Consider the following 16635-nt stretch of genomic DNA (forward strand, 5'->3'; position numbering starts at 1 on the left):
CGCCCCCCAGGGTCTGGGATCAGCCAGCAACCCCCCACAGGTTCAGCTTATTCATCCCCTCTGGGGCCCATGGAGGGATAGGTAGGAGATGGGTCCTGGGCTATTCCACTGCCTTACTTCCACTCTAGTTCCCCATGACACACCTCACTTGAACTATACTGAGTCAAATGGAAGCCAGTGAGATGGAGGGGACCCTTGGGCTGAGAGGGGAATCCCACAGCCCCCACCCACACCGCCATGTGAGCCCTGACCCAGCTCCACTCCCCCCTGCCTTACCTCTGCTTCCCCAGGACCCTCCTCTGCCACCACCACTGTCCTGCCTGTGGGTGCTCACACCTGCACTGACAGCACCCAAGGATGCTCTCCAGGTGAGCTGGTGCACCCCGGAAACCCAGAACTGGGTGTGTACCACCCGCCTGCTCTGGGCCCTCATTATGGCTCAGGTTAAAACTATTCCCAGCATGGAGGTTGCTAATAATCCCATGTGCCAGGACTGGGGCAGGATGCTCAGTACAGCAGGGACATTGCCAGGGGACCACATCCTCCTCCTCCCTGACCAGGGTACCCTCCCCAGACGCAAGATACTCCAGTCACAGAGACAAAAAAGCACTCATATTTATGCTTTAATAAAACTAGAAAGAGGAAAAAATCAAAGGGATTAGACCAAGATCCAGCCATGGACACTCCCTACCATGGCAAGGACTAGTCAGGTCACAGTATTTGCTGTCTGCAGCCCTGAGGACAGGGGGGATGGCAGTGCCCCCAAACCCAGCAGAGCAAGGCAGGACTGTTCCTCACATGGTTTTATTGCTGGTGATGCCCCCCCAGAGAAAGGGGCTTTGGAGATCCTGAGCAAAGGGGGCCAGGTCAGGCACCAGCCCAGCAGGTAGAACCAGTAAGTTCCATGTAACACCTGCTCCCACCCTGGAGCATGAGCCACAATCTCCCCCACTTTCCTTCACCATCTTTCCCTTGCTGGCTCCATCCCAATCATGATTGAGCCCACAGACCCCTTTTGTGACAGAGAGGTTTCTACTATGTGTCCCTCAGCATAGTTGCCCTCCACAATCCCTCCCACTTAGCGACAACTCATGATTTCAGCTCCATTTTAGACACAATTCAACGACCTGTCCCAAGTCCAGAGATACTCAAGTCCTGGACCTGCAGATCACCCCCACCATCATCCAGTTTACTCTGCCTCCACTCCCCCTGTGCTCCCAGCACTCAGCACCAACACAGAGCAGCCAGTCTTTGTCAAATCACCTTCCCCAGCCACTCTTCACTAGGATGAGACCACTCCTCCTCTCATGGTGGTTCCCCATTTCAGAGACACTGTGCTGGTGGTCAAGGTTTGTTCATGCAGGACAAAGGGCCACAGAGCCCCATGGCAGATGCTCCCAGGGAAGAAGAGCTGGCACGTTCCAGCCTTGGGCTGCCAGAACTAGTATCTGTTCCTCTAGACAAACTGAGGAAGAGACCTACTGGGCTCATGGCTTCTTGGAGGCTCCTGAACCTCCCTCCACAATTTTGTTGGCTAAAATCTCCTTCTCTTCCTTCATCTTCTTCAGCCTGACCTTGCTTTTTGAAGACGAGAAAGAGAGCGAGGCCTTGCTGAACTCCAGTGGGAAGATACCCACGTCCCCATCAAAGCGATTCTTGGACACCTGCAGGTAGCGCTTCCCTGGCCCTGTCACCAGCTTACGGTCTTGCAGGATGAGGACGTTGTCAGCCTCCTGGCTGGCCTGGGGAGAGGAAAACATCTCCAGGATGGTGCCAGGAATGCTGCTAGAGTGACAAGCCTCAGAGATGCTCACAAACACTTGCCCAGTTCCTTTAAACCCTTTTACAGGGCACCCCAGGCCACAGCAACTCCAGTATTTCCCCAACACCAACCCCTTGTGTTCCCCTGGAACGTCCAGGGATCCACCAAGCACATCCTGGCCACAGCCCACCCTGGGGAAATGGGACCCACCCTGGAGGGTTGTGCACAGAGAGCACCTCCTGCCCACAACTGCAGGGCTGGTCAGCATCATAGAAGAGACTGGAATACTCAGAGCCCATCCCCGCACCCTCCCTGCCTCCCTCTTTAATTATCTCGTACTACATTCCACCCACAGTCAGTATTAATTAACTGCACCTAAAGCCCCAACAGAGCTTTAGCTGACAATGGGTTTGCTCTCTGCCTGCATCAGGACTCTGGGAGACATCCCACACCTTTTAAGTCCCCAGTGATGATCCAGCATGCTGATGGCAGCTGAGGATGACTGTCCAACATATCCTAGCCTCTTCCTGGGAATACACAGCAGCCAAGGGACTGGAAGGGCCACCCTGGCCCAGCTCACCTTGGCAGAGCCAAAGATGGAGGCTGTCTGCAGTTCCTTCTCATCATCCTCCTTGCGCGGATGGATGATCAGGGTGATGTGGCACGTGTTGTCCGTGGCAAACTTGCGGAAGGCACCAACGATGAAGTCCTGGGCAGCGAGCCTGCCACAGCAGCAAGAATGGGGTCAGGGGCTGGCACTGCCCAGTGGCAGGTGGCAGCAAGGTGCTGATCCCCACAGCAGAAACCACCCGGGAACGTGAGGCAAACAAGCCCACATGGGAAGAGGGATGTGGTATGGCAGGGATGGCTAGTAACCTGCTCACCCCTTCCCACCTCTTCCTCCCCAGGGCACTGGTTGCCTTTTAATGAAACAGGGTAGCCAGAAAGGAGTAAAGGCAACAACCCTGTGCAGATCCCCAGGCCTTGGTGTGACACCTGACAGGGAGAGCTCCAGCAGTGAGGGTGGCAGAGGAAGGAAGGGTCAGACTGGAGAAGGACTACCTGTCCATAGAGAGGTGCTCGTGTCCCATCATGAACTGGAGATTGTCGACGACCACGTGGGTGATGTCATACATGTAGACTGCGTGCTGCATGGTGTCAATCACTGTCCTGAGCAGGGGAGATCAGGATCACCCCCAGCAATTAGTGGAAGTAGGGATGGAAATGCTGAGCCAGGCAAAGGGATGCAGAGAAAGAGCTGGAAGGTACTAGGCTGGGTTCTGATGGGACCTGGGCACATCCCACCTCTACACCTTCCCCACTATATAGCAGATACAGCCCCATCCCCCAAGCAAAGGTAGCTGGGATCAGAAGGACCTAGTATTGCCCACAGTCCCTGCCTACTGACCTGCAATGCCCCCAGCCCACGGGGATACTCAGGGCACACAGGGATGCATGCAGATGCCACAGTGCCTGATGAATAAAAGGGGTTAGAGGTGCCTGTCCTCCCTCTTCAGCAAACAACAGCATTGCAGGTAAGCAGGGTGCGAGGGGACATGTCCTGCCATGGACACAGGCTGGCCTCAGAGCAGCACAGGGTCAAGTCCCCTCCTTCACCACCACCCCAGAGAGAGTCTGTGAGAGTCCCCGTGATAGGAGGAACACCGGTGGTTGGCCACACAGTCCCCACACACCAACCCTGGGACTTAAATAGTCCCACTGTGACATCCCTGCTAGCCCCAAATCTGTGACTCACTGCGGGGGAAGAGCCCCAGCTCCCCAAGGCCCTGCAGCACATGCCGTGAGGGGTAAATGCCACTGGGAATGGAGGTGCAGGACCATACTTGATGTTCTGCTGGCCATGGAAGGTCATGAAGTAGAGCGGGAGCTCCTCGAAGCGATCAGCCCACTCATCGTACAGTTCTAGCTGGTCCTCCAGGCGCCGGCGAGCAAACTGTGTCAGCATGATTTTGGCCAGACGGACATTGTTGATCTCAAAGCTGCCCCACAGCGTGCACACACCCTGCATGCACAGATCCAGGGCATACTCACTGATAAACGTGGTCTTTCCACTGCCCGTTGGGCCTGGTACAATGACAACAACAGGAGAATTAGCTGGGGGAGATGATCTGACCCATCCTGACCGTGTTGGGGGGCTGTTTAGAGGTGGAAGAAACAGGGAGCGGGGTAAGAGATGCCCATCTGCAGCACTCACACCATAAACAAACTTCTCATGTCACACTATACACCTGGGTGCTTGGGCATACCCTTCCGCAGCTTATGAGTCCCCACAGGTCCCTGTGAAGGGCTGGGCAGCCAGTGGGGTGAGCACAGGGAGGGCTCAGGGTCGCAGGTGGGAGCAGGGGTAAGGGATAGCCCAGGATTTCCTACACTGCCCCAGGCAGGGAGCCCGTCACCACACTAGCATGCATGGTCCCACCGAACTGAGGAATGCACCCCAGCCTCTCACACAACCACAGGACAGGCTCAGCGAAAGCCTTGAGCAGAAAGAGACCTGGAATACTCGTGAAGAACCACCCCCAGGAGGGTGAAGTCACCAGAGAGCCCTCTGCTCGCCCTGTCCAGCAGTCGTTGTGTCAATTACCTGTGAAAATGGTGAGCTCCCCTCTGCGGTGCCCTTTGAGGAGCTTGTTGAGCTCGGGGAAACGTGCCCACTTGACACCAGACACCTGCTCGGTGTTCACCAGCTCCCCAAACACCTCCTCGCGGAGCTGCCGGAAGGAGATGATGGATTTGTGGCTGGCAAGCAGGGCAGAGCGTAGGATTTTGGTGACGTTCAGGCCCTGGTTCAGAGCCTCCAAGGGCCGGGGCTGCAGGTTGCCAGGGCGCACCAGAGAGCAGCGCTTGAGGCTCAGCTTGCGAGCAAAGAGCTTGGCAGCTTCCCAGGAGCGCAAGTCCTCGCCGAGCCACAGCGTGATGCGCTTGAACTGCTCCAGGTAGGGAAGAAGGGTGGGAGGCAGGCAGCTGGCCCCCCGTGGCAGGGCCAGGCTGGCCACTCCTGCAGCTTGGTGCAGGGCCAGGGCATCCAGCTCCCACCCGGTTAAGACCAGCTCTGTGTCTCGGCGGCCAATCAGGGGCAGCCCAAAAAGATTGCGATAGGAATCGAAGCGGGGTAAAGTCTCTTCCACATAAGTTATCGTGCCTCCCTTTTTCTCCACCCTCAGGAGCTTCAGGCCCTTCAGGCTCGCATCTTGAGGGCTGAACCAGGGGAAGACGAGAGACCTGGCAGTCCTCAGATAACGCACACCGAAGCGTTTCAAGGTGGCATCTGTCACCTGGGAGATACCAAACAAAGCCTTGGTCTCCTTGGTCTCCTTCTCATCCAGCAGCTCCCAGAGCGGCAGAGCCCGTTCCCAGATGCAGCGGGCATCCTCGCGAGCCTGTCGCATTTCCTCCTCCGCTTCCTCCGAGCTGGCAGGGGGAATGGGGGTAACGCCACGGTGCCGCATTTCCACATTAGCCTGGAAGTCCTGCCAGGTGCCCTCGGCCAGGGTGGCTGTGCACAGGAAGCTGCCCGTGGTCTTGTCAATGAAAAGCGTGAACGGGGCATTGGCGGACAGCGGCTGGTCCCCGCGGTCGCCAGTGAAAAGGCTGGGGGTGTGCAGGCAGCTGTACCCATCGTGGAAAGGGATGTCCTGTGCCCGCAGGTACTGGCGGATCTCGGTGATGGAGACGGAGGGCGCGGGCCCGTCGGGGGAGGGCAGCACGTCCTTCTTGTAGCGCCGCTGGCCGAGGCGGCCCGGCGCCCCGGGGCTCAGCGAGGCTCCCTTGCTCCTGGCCCCCGCGCACAGCAGCGGCAGGAGGCGGCTGGCGGCTCTGCCGGGCCGCAGGGGCACCAGCGCCATCCTGACCGCCCCGGCACCCGCCGCGCCGCATGGGCGGCTGCCCCGCCAGCCGGCCCCGCGGAGCCGCTCAGGCCGCAGCCCGCACGTGGGTCCGCACGGACACCGCCATTGCTGGGCCCGCTCCCGCGCGTCACTTCCGGCGGGCCGGCCCGCCCCGGCCCGCCCCTCCCGCCGGTTCCGGCTCCGGGTGAGCGCGGAGCCATGACGGGCCGCGGGTCGCCCAGCCGGTTCCTGACCGCCGTGCTGCACAACGGCGTGGGCCGGTACGTGCGGCAGCTCCAGCGCCTGCAGCTCCTCTTCAGCCCCACCGCGGCCGACGCCCGCGGCGCCAGGTACCGCCGGCGGCACCGCCCGGCCGCCGGGCATGGGGCGGGGGGAGCCTGGTCACCCCTTTAGTGGCAGGACGGGTCTTCCCCCGGGTCTGTTAGCGTGGGGAAGGGACAGTGCCGCTGCCGCTGATCACACGGCGGCGGCGGGGTGGGACCCCCAGCCTCCTGCGAGACGGGGCAGGATGGAAGGCGGCACCGGGGGCAATCACCCCAGATTCTGCGCTGTGCCCCCTCCCGTGGGGCCGGCGTGGGCGGACGGTGACCCATGTCCGGCGGCTACGGCGACTCGTCCCTTCTCTGGCCCGGCTGGGGCTGAGGGTCCCCTCTGGCCCCCAGGCAGTTCGTGGAGGAGGCGGCACAGGACTTCGCCCGGCAGCACCCCGATGTCGTCCTCTACGTGAGCCCCCACTCGGGCCCGGGCCCAGCGCCGGTGCTGCGGGCTGAGTACTGTGAGTGCCGGGGGTTTGGGGAGGGGATGGGGGTCTCCCTGCCCTGCCCCGGCTCTGTGCGACCTCTGCCCGGCGCAAGTGGTGCCAGGGCAGCTGCTGGGGGCTGGGGGAGCAGCGGCTGCCCCTCGGAGGCTGTGGAGCGGGGGGATCGCGGCCTGACCCCCTCACTCTGCTGCAGTGAACGGGACCGTGCGGGACGAGCTCATTGCCAGCAAGACGAGTGAGGAGATCGTGCAGCTGGCCACCAAGCTGGCCAACCAGTCCGGCCTGGACATCATCCGCATCCGCAAGCCCTTCCACACTGACAACCCCAGTATCCAGGGCCAGTGGCACCCCCTCACCAACAAACCCTCCATCCTCACTGTCCAGGGCCCACGCCTGCAGCCCCAATAAAACCTTCTCCACCCCCCGACATCTCTGCATCCATTTCTCCTGCCTTTAGAGGGACACTGCTACACCATGTCCAGACAGAGCCATTTTTATTGCTGGAGGGGAATGTGGAGCTGTGCATGAGAAGTGCCAGACACAGAGTGATGCCCCTCCTTGGGGGGTTGTCCTTGGGGTAGTCCTTGCACCCCCTTCTTGCAGCAAAAACAAGGGCTGGGGCAGGGTGGCAGAGTGTGCAATTCTTGCCTTTTGCTGCCAAGCCTCACTGTCCTGGAATAGGAAGCCTGAGCTGTAGCTCGTGGGGGACCCTGGGGTTGTCACCCGTCTCCTTTTTCCCCTGTAGGGCTGAGCCCTTGGCAATGTCCTGATCATGGAGGTACGAGCAAGAAACATGGGAGAGGAACAAGGACCCCTGCAGGTCTGGCCCTTCCCAGCTTCTCCAGTGTCACCACAGTGTCCCTGGAGGATGAGATGCTTTTGTCACCCCCATTTCTCAGGTTCCCCAGGAGGTGGCAGTTGCTGAAACGTTTGGGAGGATTTAGGGACCGTGGCTGCTCCTGGAAACTGCCATGAAGAGAAGGCTCCAGAGGGAGGCAGGCCCTTGTCCAAGGTTCTTCTTCCTCACTGTGTGAGGACATTTCCCAGCCCACGCATTTTCCCACGGATGGCAGGGCTGTGCCTAAATCCCCGTTCACCAACAGCACTGCACAGGAGGGCAGAAACACGTTGTGCTTGGAGCCACAGGGGCACTGCAGACATCAGGGGCATGTGGATGATGTGCTGGTCCCTTGTCACACTGTAGGGCACAGTGGTAGCTGCCAGTCCTGCTGCTAGTGCATCTTGCAGCCTGCTACTGCATCCAGTGCCCTGGGGAAAGGGAGCAGAGCCCTGTCAAGGTTGGAGGCCATGGGGGTGCCACCTCCCCAGTGCACCCAGCCCCGTATTTCACCTGTGGCCTCTTCGCAGTGGGCACATGCCCCTTCACCAGCTGCTCCAGGGTATTCTGGACATCAGCTCCTCGCCCTATCTCTTGTCCTTCGCCAAACCATCCACTCCCAGAGAGGAAACCCTGAGGGGGCAGATGCGGAACAACGGGCAGGGGCTGGAAACCACCGAGACTACCCTCACAATGTGAGATGTGTCCAGGGCCCCTTCCTGCCTGAGGGCTGGTAGCTGGGGAAAACCTGCCAGCCCTACATCAGCAAGGGATCCTGTGCCTTGTATGAGACACAGGCACAGTATGTCAGCCCTCAGCCCCCCTCCGTGCTCTTCACCCACCTCTCAGCAGCTATCCAGCTCCTGTGTGCCAAGGGATGCCCAGCAGGGCTGGCCAAGTCCACACATCCACAACAGCGTCTCTCTCATGCCTGGATGAACAGACAAAAGCTCTCCCTCCCCTTGGTGTTCACCTTCAGCCAGGTGCCAACTCCTTTCTCCATCTTGTGGCCAACGCCAGTGAGTTTTTATACATAAATAGATCTCCAAATTTAAATAGACATTTTTTCCTTTTTTTCTGTAAAGTCTCAAAAGTAAGTGAAAAGGCAATGTAATGTATGAGCCTGGGCCCGGCCCAGCTCTGCTATCAAGGAGGTAGTTTTGCCTGAGTCTTGTAACACTGCTGGCAAAGGGTGGGAGAAGGGGCTGGAGGGGAGGAGGGTCCCACTGGCAGGACCCCCCTCCCCAGCCCCTACACAGAGCTCTCATCCAGCTTTTCCACCAGTTGCGTGTGTTTTCGCTTCTCCAGAATTTTGCTGAGCTCCTCGGTGAAGGATGCATTGTAGAGTGGGGAGGCCAATGGCTCCTCCTGCTGCTGCAGCAACATGTAGCTGTTGCCGTTCATCTTGCGGAGGACATTGGGCAGAGCCCCCACACCGTTGGTGAGCTCGGCTGGCAGCGGGGGTGGCAGTGGGGGCACGGCCGCCGCCAGCTCCTTGGCTGGGGAGGTGACAGCTGTGGGCGCCTCGCCAGGGATGATCCGCAGGCAGCCATCGGGGTAGGTGAGCTCTTCCTCCTCCTCCTCCCGGTGGCCCTTGCGCAGGCAGTTGGCCGAGACGGTCTGCAGCTCCACGCTGGCTGGCCGCGGCTCCGCTAGCACATACTTGCCCTTGCGCTTCTCCAGGCAGGACACGTACAGGAGGACGATGCTGAGCACGGTGCAGAGCACCACCAAGGTTATGATGGCAGAAATGTAAGCCACCTTCATGTCGTTGGTTGCCTGGCTGGCAGCATGGGGTGATGGGACAGCTGTAGGGCTGCGGGGTAGCTCGGGCAGCACGGTGAGGCTGTAGGTAGCCAACAGCGTCCGGAGACCCTGCTCCTCGCCGTAGCAGCGATACTCGCCACTGTGCTGGGGCAGCGTGTCCGTCACCAGCAGCCCATCCACCCCCACGCGCAGCCGGTCCTGCCCTGTGCCCAGCACTTCGCTGCCATTCAGCAGCCACACGGCTCGGGCCAGGTTGGAGCGCTGGTCACAGGGCAGCAGCACATCGTCCCCCTGCAGCACCGTCCGGTTCTTCCACAGCAGGGAGCCTGTGGGGACACGCACTGCCTTGCACCTCTCCCAGCTATTCTAAGGGATGCTGGACATCAGCATCCCCATAGTCCCAAAGGGCAGGAGAGACTCACCCCGTCCAGAGCTGCTCCGGCATCCCTTGTTGCCACTTTGAATGTCCTGCACCAGCCCTGTGCTGCAAGGCATGGGGGGCTCAGCCATACAGCCTCAGCTGAGCCCACCCTTATGGGGGTCATGGCCACCAGGCGACCCACTGTCAGATGCCAGACCTTTGGGGTTGGCTCTGGGGTGATGTGAAACAGCATGGGATGGGGGAATTGGAAGGCTCATGGGGACCCATCTGTAGACGGGCATCCCATCCCTACCTGTCTGTGGTGGCGATGGTGCGGCATGCCCTGCCATCCCAGGCACAGTAGGGATCTCGGGCGAGGATGCAGTCATAGCAGGAGGCGTACTTGGCGCAGGAGGCCAGGGGCACCTGCACAATCCCACTGGCTGCCCCCACGTACAGGCTCCTCTGAGGGAGGAAGAGCTGGCTCAGTATGGATCTGCCATGGTGCTGCTGGACTGTGGAGTGCCCCATGGTGCCCAGAGATCCCCCCCCAGCCCCACAGCACAGCCCTCCCTTCATGGGTGTGCATGAGAAGGGCCCCCAGCTCGCAGTCAGTGCTGATGGCTAGGCTGGTTCGTTTCCGCAGGCTACCCTCCTGGGCTCCATCACATATTCTGAGCTGGGGTGACCTGGGAGTCATGTCCTTCCAATGCCCCAAAAAGTGCAGTAGCAGCTTCACAGCACAAGCATGCCCCATGTGTGGTCTCCCTTACTTGTTCTGGCCCTCACCTGGATGTGGGAGATCACCAGGCTCTCCACAGGCTGCAGGTCCTTGAACACCTGCACCTCCTCCACAATGTGGATGCCAGAGTTCACCACCACAGCCTTGTGGATCCAGCCATCCCCTGGAGAGCAGAGCAGGGGATTCAGGAGAGAATGTGAGGTGTGCCCTTTGCCTAGCAGAAACCTGTCAAATTCATCTCACACTCACCTGTCCCCATGAAAAGCACATCGTAGGAGCGGCCATCCAGGGCCTGCACCCTGTCTACAGCCAGCTGGCTGTACACCACGTTCTTCTTCACCAGGAGAGGCTCCCCACCAGCTGGCTTCACTTCCTCAAACATGAGTGGGTGCAGCTTGACAAAGTCCAGGACACTGTTGGGCAGATCCTGCGAGGAGTTGTAGCCCTTCCTGCGGGAGTGGTCCGTGATGCACTGCCCAGGGGAAGCAGGGGTCAGAGAGGAAGGCACCTGCCCCATGCCCCCCTGCTCTGCACTCCTAGGTACTCACGGAGCCGGGCCGGGGCTCGGGCACTGCACCGTCGTAGCGGGACCATTTGCGAGCCCAGTCCTGGTACTCCATGTAGGGGCCCTCAAAGGCACGCTGCACCGCCGAGATGTTGTAGCGGCACACGGCCGAGGCCTCCATGGTCCTCCTGAGGAGCAGAACCTCATGTAAGCCTGGGCAGATACATGGGTGCTCCCAGCTGATGCACCCCCAGCTGCTCAACACCTGCGCATCCCCTCATGCTTCTCTGGCTCCCCTGGTGCTGCAGACTTTTAGTCCCAATCATTTTGGCCATTGCCCCACTCACCACTGTGCTGAGAGTGTGAAGGCAGCATAGAAGACAGTGCTGGCCCAGCCGCCCCCATCCAGGCTGCAGACACTGCGCAGCACCTCGTAGTAGGGGATGTAGCAGACCAGGCGTGCCTTCATGAAGGATGTCCACTTGCGCTGCAGAATCTTCTTCCCCCCCACATCGCTCTGGGAGGGTGCAGAGAGCATTTCTGCACAGGCTGGACGGTTATTCATTCCCCTCTGCCTGTGTCTCAGTCTTCCCACAGGCGGAGGCATGCTGCCCCTGCACCAACAGGAGCAGTGCTTGGCTCCCTGTGGCTGGGAACATGCCTACCTTGCAGACACGGGCCACCCGGGCCACTCGGGCCACCTGACTTTTGTCAAAGAAGGATGTGGTCTCCTCTCCTGCCCGCTCCATAAAGAAGTAGTAGATTTTGTCATCATCACCCACAGGGCTGTCCTTGCTCTCCCGCACCAGCACAGAGGTCACAAACTCAGCGTCTGGGGACACGGACCAAGGGATGGTGATTTGAGACCAACACAGAATGGGGAATCCCTCCCTGCTTCAGTTCCTTCTCAAACCACACAGGACTCCAGAGCCATCCCCACACCTGCCCCACACTCTTCAGGGCAATGCACAGTGTCCCACAGCCCACAAGATGGGAGGGACGGGGACATCTCACCATTCAGCCAGTGCAGTGGGGACTCCTCTGTTTTCAGTGGCCGCTGGTGCAGGTTCCTCCGAATGTCAGGGAGGCTCCGAAACTCGTAGCGTGTTGCTGTGTACAAGCCTCCATCTGTGCAGGGCAGGTGCCCATCAGCATGGCCTTGCAGCCTGAGGACAGCCACACAGGCCACCAGCATCCCCAAGCCCCAGGCAGACAAGTAGGGGGAGGACCAAGTCCTGATTTGCTAAGGCCTCTGCATGTGGAACCACCCAGCTGGCACCCCCTGGAGAGGTGCTGGGGATGGGGCCATGGTCAGTGGCATCCTGCATGTCCCCACAGCCCTGGAAAGGTGCTGCTTACCCACAATGAGGCCAGTGTAGCCACGGGCAGGGTCATATGGGCACTTCTCCTTGCCTTCTTCAAAGTGGGATGGCAACATGAACCTGTTGGCATCCTTGAGGGGAACAGGGAATCAGGTTAGACAGGAGGGAACAGACCCACCTCATCTGCCAGCCTCAGGCTCTCTGCAGAGGCTGCTAGCAGGGACAAAGTGATGCCCACAGCCATGCCCTTGTCCAAGTAAGACAAACCCCCCCGGCACTCTCCAGCTGTCAAAAACCACACAGCCAGCCACAGCCCCCAGCCAAGAGTGGGTAGAGGGCTTTGGGAGGAAGAGGAACCTCAGATGGGCTTTGCATGGGCACTGGGCAGGAGCCAGCCAGTGCAACCAATATTCCCAGACAGTGCCTGGTTGGCAGATGTTGCTCAGCCAGCCTGGAGTCCCCCCAGGTGCTGTCCATGTCATGGCAGGAGTTATTTTCTTTGGGGGTTTGTAATTCAAAGCATGTTAAATAATGACGGGGCCCTTCCAGCTTGGCAGCTCCTCCGCCCTATTTCCAGTGTGTGCGAGGGCCAAACCGGACCAGCAGCACAGCCATGGGAACAGGCACAGCCTCTCCTGGGCTCCCTGGACACACTGCAGACATGGTCACGGGGCCCCTTTGCCCCCCAGCTCAGGAAAGAAGGTGAGCAAATGGCAACTGAGTCTCCATTGACTCAAGGAGCTACTGAAAGGGGGTCCAAGTTCCACTGCCAATAAAACAATAAACTGCTCTTGGACACTCTGCCATGAGTCACAGCCATGTGGGGACTCTCAGACTAGCACAGGAAATCCCTGGGGAGGGGCTGCTGAGTCAGTCCTGCCCCTGTCACCTTTCCCTGGGCATGCATACCACCTGCCATCAGCCACTCTGCAGCCCCTCCTCTGGGAGGGTGTTCTGCAACAGCAGGCAGTGGAGACCAGGTCCAGGGCTGGTGCATCCTGTCTTGCTGAGCTCACGTGTCTCCCATGGCACTGATCCATCTCGCTTGGGGTCAGAGTGCAACTGCAGTGCTGGGGTGGGGACTTATGGCATCTGCATCGTGGTGGCCACATCCTCAAACCTACTCACCCCAGCCTGGGAGTCACTCACCCCACCGTGAGCCAGGCAGGGGCAGGGACAGCGGTAGAAAGGGAGTGGGGCTGTGGGTTGAGACAGTGGGAGAGGACAGGGGCTGCACCTCTCCAGGGTGACATAGTGGCAGCTGTGGGTGAGCCGTACTCACAATGGCAGCGCAGAGCGGGTGGAAGGCGTAGGTCCCACAGGCATAGAGGTGGGTGCTGTTCAGCCGCTGCAGGAACCGCACGTGGTTGAAGCACTCGGTCTGCAGAGGGGGAGCACAGGTGTTACAAGCCAGGACAAGCTGGGGCAGCCCCTCCCTGGCACCCACCCAGCGGCTCTACCTTGTTGTTTTTGCCCTTCTGCAGGCAGTCCATCCGCTTCTCTGGGGAGGCTTCCCAGTGGATCTGCAAGGGGAAGACAGACTGCTACTGCATGACCCCCATCACTGCATGGTCCCCCTGTTGCTGCAACCTCCAGCTTTCATCAGAGCCATGAGAGATGATAAAATCCTTATTTATATATTTAGGGAGGGATGGTTGCTCAGAGCACAAGATGGCGCCTTGCACACATCCCTCCAGCGTGGGGCAAGAGTGGTCCCAGACCCCAGTTAGTGGGCAGACATCCAAGAGCACTGCAGGAGCCTGGAGGATTTTGGGATATCCTTCCCTGGGGGAGCAAAAGAATGTGATTCCCTCCCTGCCCTTCATTCTGCTGGGGTGTCTCTGAAGCCGGCAGCTCTGAGCTTGGGGATGTCTCCCACCGCTGTCCCCATGCTGCCTGGCTGGGGAGAAGAACCAGGTATCCACAGGGGACCTGGGGACAGACTTGGAGATGTCATCTCCAGGCAAGATCTGAGACGGCGAGGGGGAGGTTGAGCAGGGATAGAGTGGCCACGATTTGGACAGGGATTGGGCAGCGTGTCAGCAGTCGGGCTCACCGTGTGGTGGGAGCCGTCAGCCACGTCGCTGGAGTTGAGGGCGAAGATGGCTCCCCTGGCACCCACGTAGAGGATGCCCCGCTCGTCCTCCAGCAGCAGGGTGCTGTAGTTGAGGGTGTGTGCTTTGAAGCGCCGGACTCCCGACAGCTCTGCAAAGGGAACAGGGGGCTGAGGGGGACCCCGGGGCAGGCACAGCGCGAGCCACTGGGAAAAGACAAGAGAATGGAGCTGGAAGTGGGTGGGATGGCATTTACTGAGGTTATCAGGTAGGCAGCGCTTGGTGACAGCAGTTACAGCAGGAGGAAAGGGAGAAGGTTTGGTAAAAGGCAAAAGGCACTAATTGGGCTCAGGGTCACAGAGGAAATTTCTCTCCACTAATTGAAGCACAGCTCAGGGGTGGGAGCTGCAGTGTCTGTGCACAGACCTGCCATGTTGTTTGGGGAACTGCTGAAGAAAGCAGAAACATGCTGACAGTGACCCTGGCTCTGAACTGAGCCCAGCCAACACAAGGAAGGATAAAAAAACCTGAACCAAAACTGTGATAAAAGGGGAGTGATTCTGCTGTGAGGCTGAGTGCTCCTGTCCACCAAATCAATGAAACCATCCAATTTAGGGTGCTGAGAAGTGTGACTCACACTTCTCGCCAGAGGGACCAGGAGGAAGTGAAAATTCTATGAGGCTTGGGACTCTGTAGGCAGCTGAAAAAGAAATTATTCCCCATCTTTCCCAAAAAAGAGGCATTGCCTGGAGAGAAAAGGGCACCCCAGCTACTAATGAAACTCTCCCACCATTGATTGCTGCGCTGAGCCTCACTAATGAGGTCAGTGATGCCATGTGGATCCCCAAGGGATGATGACACTGCTGGGCTCACTGATACCACAGAGGCTGGAGGTCAAGAGCTCCGTGGCAATTAGAGAAAATCATGGAAGAAAGTTTCCTGCTGACTATTTGAGATCCCAGGCCAGGCGTGATGCCCAGCTCAGGACACCCTCCAAGGGCTGCTGGGCAGGGCCAGGGATTGGTCAGGGCTGGCTCCCTGAACATCCTTGTCCCCCTCTGGTTTTTGGGGAGGTGACTTTGCCATGATTGCTTCTTTGGGAGCATGCAGTACCAGAGAGCCACGTGAGCTCTGATTGCTGGAGCCCAGGGGATCAGAGAACCCCATGTAGCCACCCTCCCGTGCTGAGCCCCCTGCTCCAGGGGGTGGCAAAGACTAGAATCAGTCACAATACACCAAGGCCAACGCCAGCAAAATCCCAAACCTCACTGCCACCACCAGGACCCACATGCCCTTACCATCAAAGGTGACTGTCGTCCTGGGGGTGGCGTCCAGGTCGGTGGCAGAGCGCCGTGATGGGTAGCCCATGGCTGCCGCTGCCATGAAGAGAGTTGTCAGGAGATGTGCCGGCCCTGCGCTCATCTTCCCGCTCTCTCACAAGGGCAGCTGCCTCAGGCGGCGCCGCCGGGCCGGCACAGCCAATCCTCAGCACGGGCTCTCCAGCTCTCTGGGACAGGGCTGGCCACCAAACCCTCCTGAAACACAGAGCACTGGGTCAGACACTCCTGCTGTCCCAGCCCCCCACGAGCAAGCAGGCTTGGGAAGGAGCCAGCTGCATACACACATGGATGCTTGACCCAGCACGGCCTCAGGCCAGGGATGGCTTCAGGGAAAAACAAACCCTCATTTGCTCAAGGGGAAATTAAGACATAGCACAAGGCACGGAGCCTGCAGCCATCACGGAGCATGGAGGGGAGTTTGAGCACAATGACTTTCTGCAACATCCCCCTGGGTCAGCAACCATTCTGTGACAGCAGGGAGTTGCTTGCTGAGCACTTGGGTCAGCTGCTTGGAGGTACATTTTCCTCCAAGTCTTCTCTGCATTCATCTCTCATTTACTCCCAGCCTTTTGCTCCTGCTGATCCCCCTGACTGAAGGATGTTTCAGCAGAGGCAGCTGAACCCCCGTTGCATATCACACCCAAAAAGCAGACACATTTTCCCTCAAAAGCTGAGAAAGGTGCTCAGGGCCAAGCCCCTCTGTGGGTCTCTTGGCACACTGGGGTACGCCAAGACCCACTGCACCCCCAGAGTGGCTGCAGCAGGAATGGCAACAGTGAGGGTCCTGGGGAGCCCAAGGTCTCCTCTCCTTCCCAAAAGCCCAGCTGACCATGTCCTGTTGTGCCAGAACATGGTCCTTGGCCTCAGCTTTGCCCCCTGTGAAGTGATGAGACTCCAGAGGACTGAGGCATTGGAAAGGATGCTTCAGGCTTGCAGGGATGTAAGGTGAAGGAAAATCCATACAGGAACTGCTTGGAATCTTTGGCAAGTCTTTTCAAGCAGAAAAAGTTTCCCCCCTCAGTGTTTTTCCACAAGATTTCAGTTTCTCTTTCAACCCAAGCTGCGTAGAAGCTTCACATGTACTTCAGCTCTCACTTTCATGCATTTGATCCTTCACAAATAACCCCCACCTCTCCCAGCTGCACTGAGCAAAGCTACCAGCTCATCTTGCAGGCACTAAGGAGAAAAAAGATGACTGGGTATCTCTGAGCTGGAGACCTCCTGGTAAGCAACCAGCACCTAAGTATTTGCTTAGAGGTTTATAAATATATATATACACCCACACATATATATATATATATATATATATATTAAA

The 16635-nt window shown here is 58.8% G+C and overlaps 2 protein-coding genes and 1 non-coding gene across 13 annotated transcripts in view; 1 reads left to right on the top strand and 2 right to left on the bottom strand.

Moving 5' to 3' along the window:
• Positions 1–610: 610 nt before the first annotated feature.
• TWNK (twinkle mtDNA helicase) lies at positions 611–6425 on the bottom strand. Of its 3 annotated transcripts, XM_085582718.1 has the most exons (6): positions 4368–6258; positions 3815–3918; positions 3607–3716; positions 2825–2932; positions 2343–2484; positions 611–1742 (listed from the first exon to the last, which is right to left on the bottom strand). In XM_085582718.1, the coding sequence occupies exons 1-6, from the start codon at positions 5992–5994 to the stop codon at positions 1488–1490; spliced, it is 2346 nt and encodes a 781-aa protein (XP_085438844.1). In that variant the 5' UTR covers positions 5995–6258; the 3' UTR covers positions 611–1487. The 3 variants fall into 3 exon arrangements, 2 of the variants coding, with proteins under 2 accessions (XP_085438844.1, XP_021391908.4); XM_021536233.4 differs by having other exon boundaries at positions 3607–3847; positions 4368–6237; XR_014956159.1 differs by lacking the exon at positions 611–1742 and having other exon boundaries at positions 2346–2484; positions 3519–3847; positions 4368–6425.
• Positions 5814–6816, top strand: LOC144246610 (uncharacterized). Its single transcript, XR_014956160.1, has 2 exons — positions 5814–5960; positions 6585–6816. It is a non-coding gene; the product is annotated as an uncharacterized LOC144246610 (transcript).
• A 52-nt stretch (positions 6817–6868) lies between these two features.
• SEMA4G (semaphorin 4G) overlaps positions 6869–16635 on the bottom strand; it is a 31895-nt gene continuing 22128 nt past the window's right edge. For 3 of the 9 annotated variants that reach the window (XM_021536353.4, XM_085582716.1, XM_085582713.1), the window contains exons 2-17: positions 15279–15515; positions 13983–14131; positions 13387–13449; positions 13209–13307; positions 11964–12057; positions 11619–11732; positions 11270–11436; positions 10952–11121; positions 10648–10792; positions 10349–10571; positions 10147–10262; positions 9671–9822; positions 9419–9480; positions 8072–9337; positions 7743–7862; positions 6869–7660 (exon numbers count right to left, since the gene is read on the bottom strand). In XM_021536353.4, coding sequence (XP_021392028.3) covers positions 8481–9337; positions 9419–9480; positions 9671–9822; positions 10147–10262; positions 10349–10571; positions 10648–10792; positions 10952–11121; positions 11270–11436; positions 11619–11732; positions 11964–12057; positions 13209–13307; positions 13387–13449; positions 13983–14131; positions 15279–15402 — 2535 coding nt within the window. In that variant the 5' untranslated portion in view covers positions 15403–15515 and the 3' untranslated portion in view covers positions 6869–7660; positions 7743–7862; positions 8072–8480. Of the gene's footprint in view, positions 9338–9418; positions 9481–9670; positions 9823–10146; positions 10263–10348; positions 10572–10647; positions 10793–10951; positions 11122–11269; positions 11437–11618; positions 11733–11963; positions 12058–13208; positions 13308–13386; positions 13450–13982; positions 14187–15278; positions 16619–16635 lie in introns of those variants that run through there. The other 6 variants (XM_021536354.4, XM_085582717.1, XM_085582715.1 and 3 more) reach the window with 5 other exon arrangements.

Source organism: Lonchura striata, chromosome 6 (genome assembly GCF_050655825.1).
Source record: "Lonchura striata isolate lonStrDom1 chromosome 6, ASM5065582v1, whole genome shotgun sequence".
Taxonomy (NCBI): domain Eukaryota; kingdom Metazoa; phylum Chordata; class Aves; order Passeriformes; family Estrildidae; genus Lonchura; species Lonchura striata.

Coding starts and splice junctions, on each gene's coding strand:
- TWNK (XM_021536233.4), bottom strand. CDS start 5,994: ATGCCCGGCGGCCGGGCGGTGCCGCCGGCGGTACCTGGCGCCGCGGGC. Junction 3,848..4,367: donor GGAGCTCACCATTTTCACAG/GTAATTGACACA, acceptor TCATTGTACCAG/GCCCAACGGGCAGTGGAAAG. Junction 2,485..2,824: donor GAGCACCTCTCTATGGACAG/GTAGTCCTTCTC, acceptor CTGCTGTGGCAG/GCTCGCTGCCCAGGACTTCA.